Genomic DNA, 20,539 nt, shown 5'->3' on the forward strand with positions numbered 1-20,539 from the left:
CTCTGGCCTCCCCAACAAAAATTTCAAATTAGATAGGAAGTAAACAGTCTCTTCAGAAAATGGTCTGTTATCCTAAATTTAGTGTGTGTGTGTGTTTGTGTTTGTGTGCACGTGTGCGTTGATTGGTGTAGTTTATCATCCTTTAAGTAGTGCACATGAATTATCTTGTTTAATTCTTATAACAACCCTATTAGACAGTTATTATTATTATCAGCCCCATTTTGAAGATAAGGAAATTGAAGCACAGAGATAGCAAGAAACTTTTCCCAAACCCTACAGCCAGAAGTACATAGCAGAGCTAATATTTGACCCCAGAAATTCTAACTTCAAAGCCCTGTGCTCTTAATCAGAAAGTTGCTTCTACTTAAAATTCATAAGGTCTTACAACTTTTAAAGGTAAACTGTTAGCCAGAACAATAAAAGAGGACACTTTTACACCTAATTTGGTGCTTAAACGATGATTGCTACCTTATTGTTTTAAGCCCCATTTGGATTCAAATGACAAGGTATATAATTGTCTAAGCACAAATAGAAACCTTGAGGAGTCAAATTTAACAACCTTCTTCATTTTAAGTCAATATACAGAAATTAGAAATAATTTTTTTTGTCAATTTCATGTTTTATTGAGTAGAAAGTAAGAGGAAAGTGAGGATTTGTTGTTTTAGGCTCATTCAGAGGTGATTTGGCTGTTTTGAGGCCTGACTGTACAATGTATTAGATGCCTTTGTTTGCTTGATTAAAACAGAAGTGGTTACCCGGAGGCCTTGGAGCCACATATGGCTTTCTAAAACATGTGCAGCTCTGGAATTAAATGTAAAATACTCTACTGTGAATTGTCATGATGCTGTGTCCTTTGAAAGATGTAAAGTGGTACTAAAAGGTAAAGACACAAGAGGGAGCTCTAAATAACTAAGAACAAAGAAAACTACCTCGCGACGTGTATAGTGCAAGCTACACTAGCATCTGACAGTTTAGACAGTGGTACGCTGATTTAATTTAGTAGAATAAATGCCACAGATATGGGAGGCAGCATGGTTGTAACAATTAAGAAAACAGAAACTGAAGTCATATAGCCCTGAATTGGAACCTTGGTTCTGTTACTTTCTAGCTGTGTGATCCTGGAAAAGTCACTTACCATCCCCACTCCAAGTATTAGTTTTCCCATTTGTAAACAAGGAAAATAGTACCTATACCTGATAACGTTATTGTGAGAATTAAATGAGATATAATACATGGAAAGAGTTTGGAGTATTGCCTGGTTACTGTAAATATTCAATAAATTGAGATTTACAAAATAGTATGACTTTATAAGGATTCCTAATTTTCACTCTTGGCCAGATTGGTCATCACTATGCTAGAGGCTGGGCTATTCCTTTCTTTTATGAACATTTAATAAATGACTCACCTCCATCATTGTCCAAGTTATCTCCACAAAGCATTTCCATGACAACATTGCAGCCTGTCCCACTCCAACCCACCTGACACACACAGTGCCAACCATTTTGATCCAGGGTACATCGCCCATTTCCAAAGCAGAGCCCTGGGCAGCCATCTGAAAAGACAGCAGAGAGTAACAAATTCAGAGGCATCAGAATGGGTTTGGCCAACAATGATGTATCTGCCTAGAGGGAAAAATCGAATCATCTGGGCTCCATTCAGATGAGGTGTTGAATAAATGGAAGAGGAGCTTGCTTGCTTATACCACCTTCCCAGGGAACTTGTTATCCCTTACTCTGCTGTGCTTTTCCTTAGAGAGCCAATTAAACGTTATTAATGCTAACCCCAATTCCCAACCTCTGATTCAGACAGGATAAAAACTATGATGGGGACAAGACATGTTTTTTGTTTCTTTTCGAAAAAGGTATCTCCTCATCTCAATCAAAACTGGATGGATGATATTGTATCTAGTTATGACCAAAAAGTTGGGAAAAGACAGCAGTTTCTATGAAGAGATACTTCTCCTAACTACTGCTACTCTGTGCTGATTTTTCCCTTGTGATATGTTGCTTCAGGACTCAGGTATGTTGGTATACAGTTCAGACCATTAATTGCCCACATGGTGCCTTAGAAATGTGCTGCAGTTGCTTTACACCTATTCAGCTCTTCTCTTCAGGATTATTATTGATCTGAAAGCTAAGGATTGATTTTTTTACTTATCTGGTATCTCTCTCAGAAACTAGCATAATAGTATACCTGTAGTAAGTGCTCAACAAATGTTTATGGAATTAATGCACACCAAATTTAGACTTTCAGAATTCTAGAGAATAATTGGATAAATATAGTCAAGAGGAAATTATAATGCTTAAATGACTTCTATCCATTGATAACCCTAACCACAAACACTAACGACGGTCTCTATTTAGACTTTTAATTTCTCAGGGATGACCTACTCTTTCTACCAGTGGTTCAGAGATAGGCTATTCCAAAGGGCAACTCTGCATGTCCCAAGTGCTCAGCGGGCAGATGAACAGAGAGAGCAATAATGGCACATAGCTTCTGGAAATTTCCCCAGTAGCAACACAGGACCAGATCTGGATTTTACAGGAGAGAGTCCAATCAATATTCTTTCCATTTTCTGTCTTTGAAAGAAAATTCCATAAGTATAAAAAGCAAAAGAATTTTTAAAAAAATCTGTAGAAGTAATCCAGTGTTTCTTGCAAATGGTTTTCCTAGCAACTCTCAACAGACCAGAGGAAGAAAAGACTTTAAAATAAAATGACAGATGGCTGTTAGAAAATATGAAAAGATTATATATATATTCCTCACGCACATGTATAAGATTAAGAAAGAAATTTATCTAGTTCCATTCTCATGCACATACAGTGGATAAAGAGAAATTAGGGATAATTTGAGTACGACATTTTCAACCTTCTGAGGCTGAGGTAATGAAAGGCACCAGGAAATCTGACAGAAAAACCCTTGCAGTCTCTATCGAATGCAGATCCCTGGTGGGGGTGGATGATGAGGTACTAACAGGGGAATAATTCTTCTGCCCTTGTAAGGATACTCTACACGGACTTAAAGCTATATTGTTATGTTAGAGAAAAAGTTCAGCTGTCTACCTAAACCTAGTTTATTTAATAATTACCTCTCTGTCATATAAACAGACACACACACACACACACCCCTCGACATCAAGACAAAGAAAAATAATTCTTAAAACTGCTTATCAGTCTATTAAACTCTACGGCAAAAAAATGAATCTTTGATATTGGGAAAGCAAATTACTTTTAAGTCTATTACAGCATGAACCTGACAATATTGCACTTAAGTAAGACTGCCAACATTAAAAACAACAACAACAAACAACACCCAAACCCCACCAATACTTCCTTTCCCACATGCATATTTTCGGTTTAAAATATTTTTCTGTTATAAAACTAGAGAGAACGGGCTTACCTCGGACAGCATCTAAGTAGTGAGCTAAAAAGGGGGGAAAAGAGTGATTGAATGAATTTCTGGGAGACCAAAGCTATACAACAAGTACTAATGGTTTACCATCTGTTGCCTGGGAGAACAGCAAACTGTGAATTCTGAAATGCCTGCAGCTCAAAAGTTAGTACACTGGCCTGTGTGGTTTGTGAATAATATTTTCTGTGGGAAAGATATTAATGGCTTTTCTGCAAGAAACTCTATTAGGCTTCCTAAAAAAGTGTCATATTTCATTAAAAGTATAAGAACTGCATTTTTACATTTCAGTAATAACTCATGAAGGAGTGCTAGCTTGAACTTCTTATTAGTAATATCTTTAGAAGGGAGTTCTGGAGTAACCACCTTTGGTAATCATGACAATATTTAAATCCTCCTGTGTGAAGGCAATAAACTTACTCTAGTGCAGGAATGTAATTACTTAAGCTGCATCTGAATCTCACCCCTCACCACCTTTTTAATGAATCTTAAGTATTTTCCACAGTCACAGAGCAAGACTGACTGTAGTTGAGTAGTAATGCAGTTTATTAAAATTATGTTATATATATTATATATACTATACATTACTTTGGCAGGTTCCAACCATTATAACAAAAATCACCTAAAAATGAAAGCTGTAGTACAGTCTAGAGGGGAAAAAAAGCCCATAAACAATGAATTGTGTATCCAGAGGCCCACGCTTGCTTTTGCACTGTATGAGTTTTCTGTGTGCTCATAGAATGACACTGGAACATTCTGTTACCCACTTTCCTTAGCTGAACAATGGTAATCATACTTGTCCCTCTGTATACGCAGGGAACCTTGGTGGCAGATACATGTGTGTGTCAAGGGCTTTGATATTTTTCTCAGAAAAAAGTATTTTATAAATGAAACTTTCATTATTATTAGTGTTTTTTATGGTGTGAAGACCACGTGATAGATTATTACATAGACTTTCTCACACCCACAGGTGTTCTCCCAGGAAGCAGCCTGAAAATTAGTGAAATTGGTGACAAGGGACGAGAGAGGGTAGATGCCTCGGTACGAACTCTCTATACTACCCAATAAACAATTCAACACAGATGTTCTATTGATAGCAGGTCAGGAGTGTCTTCCTTATACACATTAAAGATAGCCCTTAATGATACTGAATGGCCCCTGATAAAGTAGTCCCATTTAATGAAACTGCCTCTAAGTGCTTTCAACCAAAACAACCTATACTTTTCAAAAGGAAAAATGGCCAGTGAATGTTAACTTTACAACAAAAGCACTTTTCTTATTAACTAATGACACTATATTCTAATGTATCATCTTTCATTTGAGTAACGCAAAGCACTTGAAAGCAGAAAATATAAAGAATAATGAAGTAATGAGAAAGGAAAAGACACAGAAATAAGTAAGATATTATCAACAAAACAGGAAACCTCCCAGTTAAGGAAACTTTCAAACTTATGGCCAGCCCTCCTACTTCTTCCCTCTTCCCATCTCAAATTCTACAAACAGCTTGGTGATTGACTTGCTAGACTGCTTTACTTCTTCAATTCATCCAATTTACTTTGTTCAAAGTATGGTGGTACTTACCGATTGTACAGTGGTCGCCCTCCCATCCAGGGCTACACTCACATTTTCCATCTTTGCATTGGCCATGCTCAGCACAATGAGAATGACAGGAGCGTTCTTCACATGTTGGTCCTACCCAACCTTCTTCGCACTGACAAATTCCCCTTGAGCAGACTCCATGGCTACCACACTCCATGGTACAGAGCTCTGTGGGGAATTCAAAGAAGATGTATTTACATATTTTATTACAACCAGAGCCTACTCTTTCAAAAACACATTAGAATTATCAAAATCTCAGTCTATACCTGTATTTAAAATATATAATCAAAATGGCACAAAGCCCTCTAGCATTTGAGTGAATGTACAAGGAACTCTGTTAAAAAAGGTAGTTATATCTCTATGTATAAAATAAACTCTAAATCATATTGCTTTTGAGCAGTCCACAAAATGATAACAGCACTCAAGGCTTAGAAATGAAGTCAGTGCCAAACAAATGTCAGGTGGTTTTCACTAAACATTCATTAAGATTACAGGTAATGTTGTAGGGATTTTGTGACGCTACAAGAAATCACTGGGGAAAACACACAGTGCCCTAATTTCATTCGGGTTTTACAATCAGAAAGATGATAACTTTCTAATAAAATTCATAATATACAAGAGGTAAAGCTGCCAGTGACAGTAATCAACTGCTTTCTCTGATCATACTAACAATATTTGCATTTATTTTAAGGATTTAAAATGACTCTTGGTTGATTAAAATACACAGTCTTCTTATCTCAAAATGCCATCCAGTATTTAGCCAGTATAATCAAGGTGTATTATTAGCTCTGCCCAGTTTCTCTCTTCTGTATCCCTGACTTTTTTTTTGAGAAACACTGAATATTAACAAAATCATGACAGTAGAAAACCAAAATAAAAGTTTGGCTAGCTTGTTTCTTCATAAAATTCCCTTGCTGGAGGAGCAGAAGGGAGATAAAAGCCTATCGAAAGAATGCAATAGGTTTTGGGTACAATTGGCCACATATCCTTGAATGAAAAAGAGGGTGTGCTGGAAGCCAAGTTGTCTATCTTTCATAGTCTTAAATTCTGAAACTGGTTTTATATATTGATAGATATTGACATATGATGATGTAAGCATTACCCTATATTACATGTAACAAAGCTCTTCATATGTAACAAAGGTTTCTACACTATAGGTAGCAGAGTTATTTTTCAGTAGGTGAGAATATTCTTCTGATAAAGCCATGATTATGAATTTTATTACTATCTGGATCAATATATTCACTAATTCATTCACAAGTATCCTTTGAGGGTCAAGATTTCATAGAAAGAGTAAATGGTTTGGAATAAGAATTCCTCTGCATAAAAGCTGCGTATCCTTAGGCAAATTACTAACATGCTTTCTTAATCTCTGCTTGTGTAACTACACAATGAAAGTAATAATATTTATACCTGACAGGGTCATTGGGCAGTTTGAGATATATTTTGGAGGTAGAACCAATATGAATTCCTTAAGAGAGGATATAGGAAATGAAGGAAAGGGAAAAATAAAAGTTTTGGCTTAAACAAATGGGTGAATAATGCTGCCACTAACAAAATGGAAAAGGATAAAGGAAGAATAAGATGGAAGATCAAACAGATTAGCATTGAGATAACGTATAGATAGCCAAATGAAGATGTCAATTAAGCACTAAGATATATGAATTTGACAGGCCAGGGTTAGAGATATGAAATTGGCAACCATTAGCATATAGGTGGTATTTAGCATCTAAGTTTGAGACCAGATGATATCCCCTAAGGAATGAGCCCTGAGGTGTTCTGTGATTTAAAGATAAGGTAGAAAAAGAGGAACCATCAAAGGAGACTGGGAAGGAGAGGGCAGTGAGTGATAGGAGGAAATCTTATAGACTGTGGTACAGCTAAAGCCAAAAGAGGACACCTTTTCAAGAAGAAGGGGGTAGTCATCATAGGGACAGAGTAAAGGGCCAAAGTAGGTGATTAAACAGTTAATCCCACTAGGGGATTATAAGTAAAGAAAAAAGTATAGGAGACCCCTGTAAGTTAATGATCACTCAAGAAAGCAGGTTTGCTTAACCACAAAACCAAGCAGGCTTGCTTAGCAACAAAACCAGGTAACAGAAACATGAGACATGCCCCCAAATAATAAAACAATGGTGGCATGAGACCCACATCCTTCCCAGTGAGCTAAGTTAATGATTACTAGGACACGCTCCTCTGCATGCACTAAAAACAAAAATATAAGGAAAAGGTGACATTATACTAAAACCTGAAATGATTTAACATATTTTAGTATATGTTATTGCCTTTTTGCTCATTTCCATTGCACCATGACAGTCCCAGCTTGACCATGTAGGGACAAGAAAACTCCCCCACCCGACGTGGAGGAGGAACTGATGACGATGGAATTTTGATGTCTATTCAAGAATGAGGAAGAAGGTGGTTTTCTCCCCCTCCCCACTTTCCCTTTGATCATAAAACTGTAGCCCACTAAGTTCTTGGGGTGCGGCACCCTCTCGTCCACCTGCTTGTAAGCCTCACAAGTGTCCTATTCTAATAAATCACTTCTTATCTATCACTTTGCCTCTTGCTGAATTCCTTCTGCGTTGAGTCATAAAGAACTGGAGCTCCTCGGAGACCCTGAAGTGCCACCTAATGGTTTCAGTTACGTAAAAAATATTGCTCAGAGGTCAAGTGAGACATGGGCAGAGAAGTACCCATTGGATTTACCACATGGAAATTGTTGGTAACTTTAGGAAGAGCTGTATTGATAAAGTGGTAGTTGTAAAGCCAGACTGCACTGGGTGGAAGAGTGAATAGAAAACTGTGTGTGGGATCACCAGGTTGTGAGAAAAGTCTAGGACCCAGACAATACCAAAAAGGGGGGACTTAGCCTAATAAATGGTAGCTCAAGTAGGTTAATCTTGAATTAGCACCAACACTCTATATCTTGATTTTGAATCTATGATTGATAATCTGGATTTTAAAATTCAGTTCTTATAGTGAATCTGATATTGTAATTCTGCTCCCCTTAATGGCCTCCGTCAAGACACTAAAAGCTGAACTGAAAGGGCATTTCTAAGATTAGAAAGCTAAGTGGTCAAAGCCAATCAAGCCAGAGCTGACTGAAACAATGAGAGGCAAACATTTTGCATATATTGCTTTATACAACTATAAATTTTAGACACAGGAGTACATCATTCTGATGATTTCCTGAAAAGTAGTAGGACTAGATGAAATAGTATTCATCTAGTATTCATTCACTGTTCAGAACTAGATGAACAGTATTGGCAAAATGGCAGACTAGGCTATCTTTAAACCACCTTGATACAAACCCTTAGAAATGGTGAATATAATGTAATAATTTTTAAAATTGCATGTCTTAGTTCACAAGAAAGAGAAATTCTCAAGCACTGGAAGCAAAGAGGATGCTAACAGTCAAAGACGTAAGCATATAAGTCAACCCTCTGGCAGCACAGAGGGGTTATTATACCCAGTAATGACCAGGGGCTTGGGTATCTGTGTCCACAAAGGGAAAAGAGGTGAGGTCTTTGGCCCATTTAAGATGGGGAGTTGGACGGAAACTCCTGCAGAAAGCAAGGACAACCCCTGAAAAGCTGCAATCTCAGTGAGATGGGGACTAATAAACTATCCACTAGCTCAGAGAGATGGCAAAGAAGCATTGACTATATAATAGTAACAACAACAACATCAACAACAATAACAATTGGGGGGTTAGAAGACAGTAGTGAAATAAAATATTATCTTATCATAATATGTGCAATGGAGTACCCTGTGTTCAATATTTCTAAAGCCTTGTATTTTTCAGGAGTTAGGTAAGAGATACTTTGTCAAGTATGCATATAAAAATGTAAAGGTGGAGCTCTGTTTCTAGTGATTGTGACCTAAATAATTTTTACTATTCTCTTCTGATGAGAACTAGAAAATCTAGACAAAATATATTTTAAAATTTGTTGGATGTTACTACTAGAATTCACAAAAGGGTAAAGAATTGCTGGGTCAAGTTCCAGCAATTATATTTGCTTATTATAAAGCTAGGAGAAAATGAAAACCCAGAGAGGTGTCTGATATTTTTGGATGCTTCTTTTCTAGAAGTGTCTTTCAATTCTGGTAGATGCAGCTGGAAGTTTCAAAGGTTGGGTAAAGCTTTTGTCAGTCTCATGGGGACAGAAAAAATACTTGACTGGATAATGGCTAGGAAATTTCCAATACTGAAGAAAACACCAAGCCAAATATTGAAGCAAAACTGAAGGAACAAAAAAGAGAAAAAGGCAGATTCACAATTATAGTCAGAGACTTTTATGACCCCCTTTCTCATTAACTAACTGACAGAACAAGCAGACGACTTAGAAAGAATATGGAATATTTGACCAACATGATTAACAAATTTGATCCAATTGATACATACAGAACACTGCATTAAATAACTACAACATACACAGAAATTCCAAGTGCACATAGAACGTTTACAAATATTGACCACATGCTAGGCTATAAAGCAAGTCTCAACGTATTTCTAAGTATTGAAATTATATATAGCATGTTTTCTACCTACTATGGAATTAAACTTGAAATCATTAACAAAAGATAATTATAAAATCCATATAATTTGGAAATTAAGAAATAGACTTCTGAATGAACTACAGAACAGAGAAAAAATCATCATGGAAATAGGAAAATATTTTTTTTGTTTTTTTTTTGTGGTATGCGGGCCTCTCACTGCTGTGGCCTCTCCCGTTGCGGAGCACAGGCTCTGGACGCGCAGGCTCAGTGGCCATGGCTCACGGGCCCAGCCGCTCCACGGCATGTGGGATCTTCCCGCACCGGGGCACGAACCTGTGTCCCCTGCATTGGCAGGCAGACTCTCAACCACTGCGCCACCAGGGAAGCCCAGAAAATATTTGGAAATGAATGAAAATGAAGGTACCACATATCAAATTTTGTGTAATATAACTCAGTCCCTATGTATAGGAAAATTGATAAGTTAGAACGGAAAACCACCTGGAGAACAATGACCCAAGCATCCAATTTTTTAAAATTAGGAAAAGAAGAGCAAAGTAAACTCCAAGAGGGTATAAGGAAGAAAATAATAAGAGCTGAGATTAATTAAATAAGAACAAACATATGCTAGAAAGGATCAACAAAGCCAATACCTGATGATTTGCATAGACTAATAAAACTGATAAATCCCTGATGGGGACTGACCAAGATGAAAATACAGAAGACCCAAATAACTAATATCGCGAATGAAAAAGATGACATTGTTGCAGATCCTTCAGACATAAAACGTCATAAGAGGATATCACAAACAACTTTTTGTCAATAAATTTAAAACTTTCAGTGGAATGGAAAAATCCCTACAAAAATACAGCTTACAATAATAAACACAAGAAAAACAGGAAACTGAATAGTTTCTATAAAAAACCTTAATAAACAATGAAAAATATTCCCTCGCCCACAAACAATTACAGTCTCAGATGACTTCATTTGTAAATATACCAAACTTTTAAGGAAGAAAAATTGCCAATCTTGAGTAAACTTTTCCAAAGAATAGAAAAAGAGAAAACACTTCACAAATATGCTTTATGAGTCCAACATAACCTTGATGTAAAATTCTGACAAGTATATTATAAGAAAAAATACCGGCCAATCTCACTCATAAATATGGATGCAAAAACTCTAAACAAAATATTAACACAGTAAAACTGGTATTACACAACAGGAAATTGTATAATGACCAATTTGTGCCTATTCTAGAAATGCAAGATTACATTAAAACTTGAAAATCAATCATTGTAATTCATCATATATATGGAATAAAAGAGAAAACTCATATGATCATCTCCACAGATATATAATGAGTATTTGATAAAATACTAAACATTCATTTGTGATAAAAAATTATAGCAAATTAAGACCAAAAGGAACTTTAACTGATAAAGATTAGCTGCAAAAACCCCCCACAGCAAACATTATTTAGTACTGAGATGTTGAATTCTTTTCTTCTACTACTGAGACTGAGAAAAGATGCCTATGATCATCACTGCTATACAACATAATTCTAGAGGTCCTAGCCAGTGCAATAATGCAAGAAAAAGAAAAAAAGTATAAAAATTGAAAAGCAATAAATAAAATAATCATATGGTAGTTCTATTTTTAGTTTTTTAAGGAACCTCCATACTGTTCTCCATAGTAGCTGTATCAATTTATATTCCCACCAACAGTGCAAGAGGGTTCCCTTTTCTCCACACCCTGTCCAGCAATTATTGTTAGTGGATTTAAAAATATATATATTTATTTTATTTATCTATTTTTGGCTGCGTTGGGTCTTTGTTGCTGCTCGCGGGCTTTCTCTAGTTGTGGTAAGTGGGGGCTACTCTTTGTTGTGGTGCACGGGCTTCTCACTGCGGTGGCTTCTCTTGTTGCAGAGCATGGGCTCTAGGCGCGCGGGCTTCAGTAGTTGTGGCATGCGGGCTCAGTAGTTGTGGCTCACTGGCTCTAGAGCACAGGCTCAGTAGTTGTGGTGCACAGGCTTAGCTGCTCTGTGGCATGTGGGATCTTCCTGGACCAGGGCTTGAACCTGTGTCCCCTGCACTGGCAGGTGGATTCTTAACCACTGTGCCACCAGGGAAGCCAATTAGTGGATTTTTTGATGATGGCCATTCTGACCAGTGTGAGATGATACTTCACTGTAGCTTTGATTTGCATTTCTCTAATGACTAGAGATGTTGAGCATCCTTTCAATCCCACTACTGGGCATATACCCTGAGAAAACCATAATTCAAAAAGAGTCATATACCACAATGTTCATTGCAGCACTATTTACAATAGCCAGGACATGGAAGCAACCTAAATGTCCATCAACAGATGAATGGATAAAGAAGATGTGGCACATATATACAATGGAATGTTACTCAGCCAAAAGAAGAAACGAAATTGAGTTATTTGTAGTGAGGTGGATAGACCTAGAGTCTGTCATACAGAGTGAAGTACGTCAGAAAGAGAAAAACAAATACTGTATGCTAACACATATATATGGAATCAAAAAAAAAAAAACAAACACGTTCTGAAGAACCTAGGGGCAGGACAGGAATAAAGACGCAGACGTAGAGAATGGACTTGAGGACACGGGGAGGGGGGAAGGGTAAGCTGGGACGAAGTGAGAGAGTGGCACTGACATACATACACTACCACATGTAAAATAGATAGCTAGTGGGAAGCAGCCGTAGAGCACAGGGAGATCAGCTCGGTGCTCTGTGACCACCTAGAGGGGTGGGATAGGGAGGTTGGGAGGGAGACGCAAGAGGGAGGGGATATGAAGATATATGTATACGCATAGCTGATTCACTTTGTTATACAGCAGAAACTAACACAACATTGTAAAGCAATTATACTCCAATAAAGATGTTAAAAAAAGTTAAAAAAATCATTATTCACGGATAGTATGATTGTGCATGTACAAACTACAAAAATAATCTGTATAGATAAATTATTAGAATATGTGAATTTAGCAAGATCTCTAGATACATGGTTAATATAGATAAAAAAGTTATTTCTATATATGAACAGCAAACAATGAGAAAAATTTAAAATACCATTAACAATAGCATCACAATATCATATACCTAGTAATAATTTTAACAACATATTTGCACGATCTATACTGGAAAACTATAGAACTTTATGAGAGAAACTAGAGAAGACGTGGATAAATGGAAAGCTATAACATATTTGTGAATTGAAAAATTCAAAATTAAAGATGCCAATTTACCCCAAATTCTTCTGAAGATTCAATGCAACCCCAATCAATATCTTGGAAGTTGTGTGTGTGTCTTTGTACATTTATGTGAATTTTGATCAGCCAAAGAAAGAAGCAGAATAAAGTGAGACGATGTACTCTAGCTGATAGCAAGACTTATTATAAAGCTATGTTAATTTAGACAGTGGGCTTTGGTACAATGGCAAATAGACCACTGAGAGTAAATAGAGTCCTAAAACAGATCCATACATATAAGGATACTTGATTTATGGTGGTACTGTAGGCAAGTGGGAAATGACTACTGTTTAATATGAAATGGTTCTGGGAGACTGAATATCCATTAAGAAAAAATTCATCTTTACCTCAGCCCATATACAAAATCAAATCCAGATAGAATGTACTAAACATAAACTGATAAAGCTTCTAGAACATAAGAAAACAATTTCATGATCTTAGGGTACAAAAAAATTTCTTTTAACTGTACACAAAAATGCTAACCATAAAGGTAAAAGACAATAAATTGGACTGTATCAAAATTAAGAATTTCTTTTAATCAAAAGATAAAGAAAAAAACATGCTATCAGTGGTAGAGTATATTCACAGTGGTTACCAGGTGTTTCTTACTTGGATAGTTCACTGTACTGTACAGTTAGGACTTTTCTCCTTTTCTCTGTGTGTGTGTTATATTTTAATGAAATGTTAAGAAATTAAAGATAATGACCACGGGCTTCCCTAGTGGTCCAGTGATTAAGAATCCGCCTTCCAATGCATGGGATGTGGGTTCGATCCCTGGTCGGGGAACTAAGATCCCACATGCCATGGGGCAACTAAGTCACATGCTGCAACTACTGAGCCCACGTGCTCTAGAGCCCACGCGCCACAACTAGAGAGCCCGCATGCTCTGGAGGCCACACGCCACAACTAGAGAGAAGCCCACACACTGCAATGAAGAGCCTGTGCGCCGCAACAAAAGATCCCACATGCCAAAACGAAGATCCTGTGTGCCGCAACTAAGACCCAACGCAGCCAAATAAATTAATTAAAAAAATTAAACCTCCCTTAAAAAAAAATAAAGATAATGACCAAAAGAAAATAAACAGAATATATAACTTCCTAACCAGAAAAAGAGAAATAAGAATGAAGATAACCCAGTCAATCAGAGCAAAGGCCGAAAAAGGGTAAAAGTCAATGAAAAAATAAATGATGTAAATAGGAGACACAAAAGAAGATTATAGGATATAACTCCAAACATGTCAGTAATCCTAGTAAATAAAAACAAATTGAACTTGCAATTTAAGAGTGAGACTCTGGAACTGAGTGAAGAAGAAAATCTAGTTATGTTCCTTCTGTTAATAAGAGATGTGCTGAAACACACTAATACAGAAAAGTTAGCAAAAAGGGAAAAAAGGCACTGTAGTAAAGTACCAAGAGAAACTTGATATAGTTATAATATTATCAGATGAAATAGATTTCAAGGTATAAAATATTATTATGGATAGAGTCATTATATAATGATAAAAGGATTAATTCACCAGGAAGATGTAACAATCCTGATCCTGTAAGAAAATACAGCTTCAAGATATATAAAGCAAAACTCGACATACTTATAATAAGACAAATTGAAAATTTCAACTTCAGGAATAAGAAGATAAAAAATTAGTGGATGTAGAAAATTTGAATAGTACAATTAACAACTTTAATGGACATATATAGAACCCCAAACGTATGACTATACAATACATATTCTTTTCAAGAACACACAGAATACCCACAAAACTGACAATTATTAGTTCACAAAGCAAGGCTCAACAAATGACAAAGATTCTACACCACATAGATCGTGCTGTTTCAGCAAAATGCACTAAAATTAGAAATCAATAAACAAAAAGCAAAAGAAAAAATGCAGAAAAGTGTTCCTTAAAAATACACTTTAAAATAATTTATGAATCACAGAAAAATTATATTGGAAATTAGGAACTGAATAACAATGAAAATACTATTTATAAAAACCTGTGGGATACAGCTTAGACAGTAACTTAGAGGAAATGTACAGTCTTTCATACATTTAGTAGAAAAGAAGAACAACTGAAAATTAATGAAGAAAGCATCCAACCCAAGGAGTCAGAAAAAAGACTGCATATAAGTAGACGGGAGGAAACAACAAAAGAGCTAAAGTTAATGAAATGAGAAACAAAGAAACAATAGAGAAGATGAACTAAACCAAAATCTGTGTCTTTGACATGAATAATAAAATAGAGAAAGCTTTGACAAAGTAGAACAAGAAATAAAGAAAGGAAATGAACAAGTAAGCATTAAAGATTAAAATATAAAAATAAATGAGAGAGTGCTATGAACAACTTTATGCCAGTAAGTTTGAAACCTTAGATGAAGTAAATTATTTTCCAAGAAAAAAAAAATGAATTTGAGAAGAAATAGAAAGCCTGAATACACCTTAAAGACATTGAAAATGGCCCAGATGGTTTTACAGGTGTATTTAGCCAAACTTCTAAGCGACAGATAGATAACCTCTATTTTAAGTCACACCAGAGAACACAAAAAGAGAAAAGACTTCCTGAATCATTTTATGAGACTACTATAATCTAGTTCTAAAATAAGGTAAGTAAAGAAGAAGGGACTTTTTTGTAGGCCTATCTCACTTATAAACATGGCTGCAAAAATCTCCAATAAAAGATCTGAAAATCAAACCAGCAATGCACACACACGCGCACACACACACGTGTGCACACACACACACACATAGAAAATTACAACCAAGTAGGCATGAATGCTAGGATGGTTTAACTTTTGAAAATCTATTAATGCAATTCATCATTGAATTAATCTGTTTCACTTTAATCTCATTTCATAATGTATTAAAGAAAAAATATCATCTTATATATGGAAAGATTATATAATATTATATATTTATAAAATAACTCCTATTTATGATGTAATCTCTTAGCAAAATAGGACTAGAAGGGAATTTACTGAATATGATAAAGGTGATTTACCAAAATCCTAAAGTAAGCGTCAAATGTAGTAATAAAATAATAGAGTTCCCTTAAAGTCAGAAGTACTACAATTAACTGCTGCTTCGAATTCAATGTGGTACTGGAGAGCTTAGCTAGCACAATAAGGCAACCAAAAATATAAAATGTTTAATGTCTGGAAAGGAAGACACAAAATTGAATATACAGGTAAACTATGGAAACAGGAAGAGAGGATAGCAAAGTTATTGTAAACAAGATCAACAGAAAAAAATCAACAGCCTGCCTATATATCAGGAACAGCCAATTAGAACATGTAATTTTTTAAAAAAGATCTCATTCATAATAATAACAAATCTAGCAAAAAAAGTTCAACATTCTTTTATATAAGAATTTAAAACTTTCTGAAGAACACATACCAAGACTCAGTCAATGGGGAGATATACTGTGTTCATGGCTCACACACCTCAATATCATTAAGATGTCAATTTTCCTCTACTAGTTCTGTAAATTCAACAACCGTTTTCATAGAGCTTGAAAACCTGATCCTAAAATCCATATGAAACAGAAAAGACTAAGAACATTTTGAAGTATATTCATTGATGTGTGTATGTGTGTCCAGCCTAAATGTACATCAATAGGAAAATGGATATATAAATTTTGGTGTAGTCATACAATGCAAAAATATACAGAAGTTAAGTTGAATAAAGTAGAGGTACATGCCTCAAAATGGATAAACCTTAAAAACATAATGATAATGGAAGGAAGCAAGTTATTCATATGAAATTTAAACATACGCAGAACAATATAGTTTTATGGGTATATACATATTTGTGAAAGCCTAAAAATATGTACAAGAATGATTAAATTTAGGGTAGTGGCTTCCACTGCAGGGAAGGGAGGGGACTGGAAGCACAAAAGGATACACAGGGACTTATTTGTATTTGTTACTTTTTAAAGCTAAGTTGTGGGTTTACAGTTGTTCATTATGTTGTTTTATGTGTTTGGAATATTTAGTAATAATATCCAAAAGAAAAGAAAGAAAGAATAGATAAGAAATGACTGTCTTAGGACTTTCCTGGTGGTCCTGTGGGTAAAACTCCTTACTCCCGATGCAGGGGGCAAGGGTTTGATCCCTGGTCGGGGAACTAAGATACTGCATGCTGCAGGACGGGGCCACAAAAAAAAAAAAAGAAAGAAAAAAAAAAGAAACGACTTGTCCACTTCTGGCTGCCTCTGAGTCTGAATCTCCCAAAATTTCTAGGAGGCACTAGATTGCAGAAGAGTCAGGGACAGCATTCTCTCAAAGACCTTACATATTATATTGATGCCATACTCAGCAGTGAGCTATTCTATCCATTTGGGGAAATCTCCATAATTTTCAACTTGTAATCTTTTTAAAACCTTCCTGTATTTGTTACACGTGTGTGACCTGAGTGGTGTTATCAGTGTTTTTGTCAATATTTACTATGTTTTTCTATTTAGGTTAATTCCAACAATTTTGTACTTCAATAAAATGTTGTAAACAGTGCAAGAAAAAGAAAAAGAAACAACTGTCTCTAGGGACCACTCTGTTGAATAAATAAGTGGAGATGTGACTTAACCTCAACACGAAACCCCCCACAGACATAAGCCACAACTACTAATCTGATTGACAGTTTCAGCACTGCAAGGATCCAGGCGGGAAGCGATATCTGCATGAGTAAGGTAATCCTCTAAGAAATAAATTACTACACATGGAGAAGCAGATCTTCAACAAGAAGCATTCCTCACTTTGAACTGCATCAACATTCCTGCAATTGCCTCCATTTCCAAATGGAGTTTCTGGACTCATCTAAGATGTTTTTCAATCCCAATCTTTTATGATTAGCAGTGGGGTGGGTGTGGGAGGACTAACAGAAAACAGATACTGGCAATTGTATAATTTATAAACATGCTAGAAATGATATTTGCTCTAATATATTTGTCTTATGAATAGTTCTATTCCATGTGTAATATTTTCTATCTGGTTGAAAATACATTAACATTACAGGCTACAAAATATGACAAAAGAATGCTAAAATATAAACATTCTTTTGTGCAAATGTATTGGAAAAGAACATGAAAAATATAGGCAGACACTTTAAAGTTCTATTGAGACATTTCATTTTTAATAAGTTTCTTTATGCATGTCAACAATGAACAACACTTGTATAAATTGAACTAGGATACAACTGGAACACTTCTTTGTTGCATGCTGACAAAGAACAATTTGATTAAACAGTAAATCCTTCAGAGCCTCCCTCAGAACCATTTCTCTTAGGTTTACTTCTTAGACAAAAGTTCCCAGTAAAGTAAATTCTGTTATTCTTAGCACTTTGGCTGTGCCCAACATTAGACAATGATAATATTGGGCACCCTGAAATATTAAATCTGGGTATTAGTTAGGCTCTAAAATACACATTTATGTAACATTTTCAATAATTCAATATGGCATTCTAAACAAATTCTGAAATATTAAATCTGGGTACTAGTTAGGCTCTAAAATACACATTTATGTAACACTTTCAATAATTCAATATGGCATTCTAAACAAAGAAAGGACACCTTTGATGTAAAAATTCATGAAAATTAAGGAAGTATTACATGTCCACTTGTTCAGCATCTACTAGAATCAGTTAAAGATCAAAGGAAATCAGGCTGGGAGCATAAGGAAAATCAAGAATTGGGAATGAATGAACCTGAATAGATAGAGACCTTCTCTTTGATAGACTATCATACAATTTTTATTGGGGAAACTATGAGATTTTCTCATTGTTTTATGTGATTAATATGGGAAATAAGAGTAAGGGAAAAAAGTAAGTTGATTTGATAAGTGTGAGCAGTACCAAGTCAAGCAGGTTAAGGACTGGAAAAGTTTTTACAGTGTATCCCAGGCTCTTCACTAAAATCAAGCAATGAATCAACCAAGAATAATAAATATTATTAAGAATAAAGGTTTGTGTACTTGGTATTATTTTTCAAATATTTGAATCGTTTTTATTTTACTACTACAGGTCCTTGCATTCCTCAGTGGCAGACATTCTACTTGAGAGTGGGACTATTATAAATAACTGTTAACTTTGTAGAACACATGTTCAGGCTCGTACACATGCAGGTTCGCACATAGACATGCATACACGCACACTTTTTGGTCCCTGTTTCTCTGAAAAGCAACTGGGAAAATATTATCTATTTTATTGCACAGAGTTAAATTCAATACCACCTCCACCCGATCTTCATCAGTACGTTGCTTTGACAAAGATTTGGTTTTACTGTGGGCCATGTATCACATTTTCTGTGTTTCAGGTATAATAGTGTATCTCTCATTTTAACACAGAAACCTATGACATAAGCATAACACTTGTCTTTCAGCCCCAACATTACAATGAGCTTCAATATATTTTAGTAATCTGAACACTGTCTTACATTTGAACAACAATTTGATTGAAGAGACTACAAATGATACATGTCAGCTAGCTCTTTCTGTACAAATAGCAACATAGAAGCAGCAGTAACAACAACAACACACTCCATCCTATAAAACTCTTGAGATGAGTCTCAAATTCTCGGATAAGAACTAAATCTGAAGGAATCTAGTATGTGAAGATCAAAAGTTGAATTGACTTTCAGCTTAATGTTTCATGGAGTATGGTTATCACATGGCTTTGGATTTCCTTTATAAACTGGTGAACTGCTCTTTGGTAAATGTGAAAAACCTGACAAGACAGAAAAAATCATGCCTGGCTTACAACTTTTGAATTCAATAAAATACTCAACTGGCTTTTTTCAGTAGCTAGACTCTTTCCTTTGGAATAAATCCTGTTTGCTTTTCGGCCAAATGAAATATTCTCCCATAATTCTAGAGATCATATTTTGTTTAACTCAGTGATCAGAAGCTGGAAACACTGAGGCTGAGGTGAATTTCTACTTATTCATAGATACAGATGCAAAACTGTCTCAATCCTTTGATTACGAACCCAACATACTCGTCTATCCAATAATATCCCCAATTGGCAAAGAATGTTGATATCTAGACACTTGTCTCACAACTGCTTTTCACTTGACCCAATCAGGTACCAGATTGTCAGGGTAATACCACCACCCTTAAGGAGAAAATATTAACTTTGGAAACTCCAAACATATGATTTGTAGCAGGCTCTGTGCTCTGAACTGATTGTTCAGCTGTGGAAAAGTTTGTGTCAGTCTATCCACAGTTTTGTGCTTAGACTTTCTTACCATCGTTGCTACCTATTTGCAGTCTGTGACCACCTAAAAGGGCAAGCCTAACTGGCTCATCAAGGTATCAAACTCATGTCCTTGGCCTCAATAAGACAGTGCCCTCACTCATTAAACTATATACAACTACTACTGGAGCAATTATCATTACATCCTGACTCAGAGTGGCTACTTAAGAAGTATTTATTGGTAAGTCAGAAAGCTGTTCTTTATATATAACGTTTAGCATTCTTTTTGGCATGATTAGACATAATGTTAAAATTGTGCTAAGGAGAACTTTCTCTTCCTTCTGATTGATATTAGACCTCTTCTTGCCTCTTGAAAAAATTTTGATATTACCTCTCTTCTCCCCAAAATGAATTTCATTAAGCACATCTAAAACTCCTGCTTGGTGTTTTTCTGAGGCAATAAGCCTTCCAAGTGAGCACAGAAAGGTCTATGTTCCCTGAAGCGCTACAAATGATGGACTGAGAGATCTTCAGACACGTCCAAGCTCCAAAACACATCTGATAGCATACTTCAGGGGTGA

The 20,539-nt window shown here is 35.7% G+C and overlaps 1 protein-coding gene across 3 annotated transcripts in view; it reads right to left on the reverse strand.

The window, feature by feature from the left end:
- The window catches only part of TENM1 (teneurin transmembrane protein 1), a 569,984-nt gene that overhangs the window by 178,489 nt on the left and 370,956 nt on the right, over positions 1–20,539 (reverse strand). For all 3 annotated transcript variants that reach the window (XM_029240586.1, XM_029240585.1, XM_029240587.1), the window contains exons 12-14: positions 4,990–5,175; positions 3,400–3,423; positions 1,406–1,552 (exon numbers count right to left, since the gene is read on the reverse strand). In XM_029240586.1, coding sequence (XP_029096419.1) covers positions 1,406–1,552; positions 3,400–3,423; positions 4,990–5,175 — 357 coding nt within the window. The remainder of the gene's footprint in view (positions 1–1,405; positions 1,553–3,399; positions 3,424–4,989; positions 5,176–20,539) is intronic.

The sequence above is a fragment of the Monodon monoceros genome, unplaced genomic scaffold (genome assembly GCF_005190385.1).
Source record: "Monodon monoceros isolate NGI ecotype Baffin Bay Population unplaced genomic scaffold, NGI_Narwhal_1 Super_Scaffold_22, whole genome shotgun sequence".
NCBI lineage: Eukaryota > Metazoa > Chordata > Mammalia > Artiodactyla > Monodontidae > Monodon > Monodon monoceros.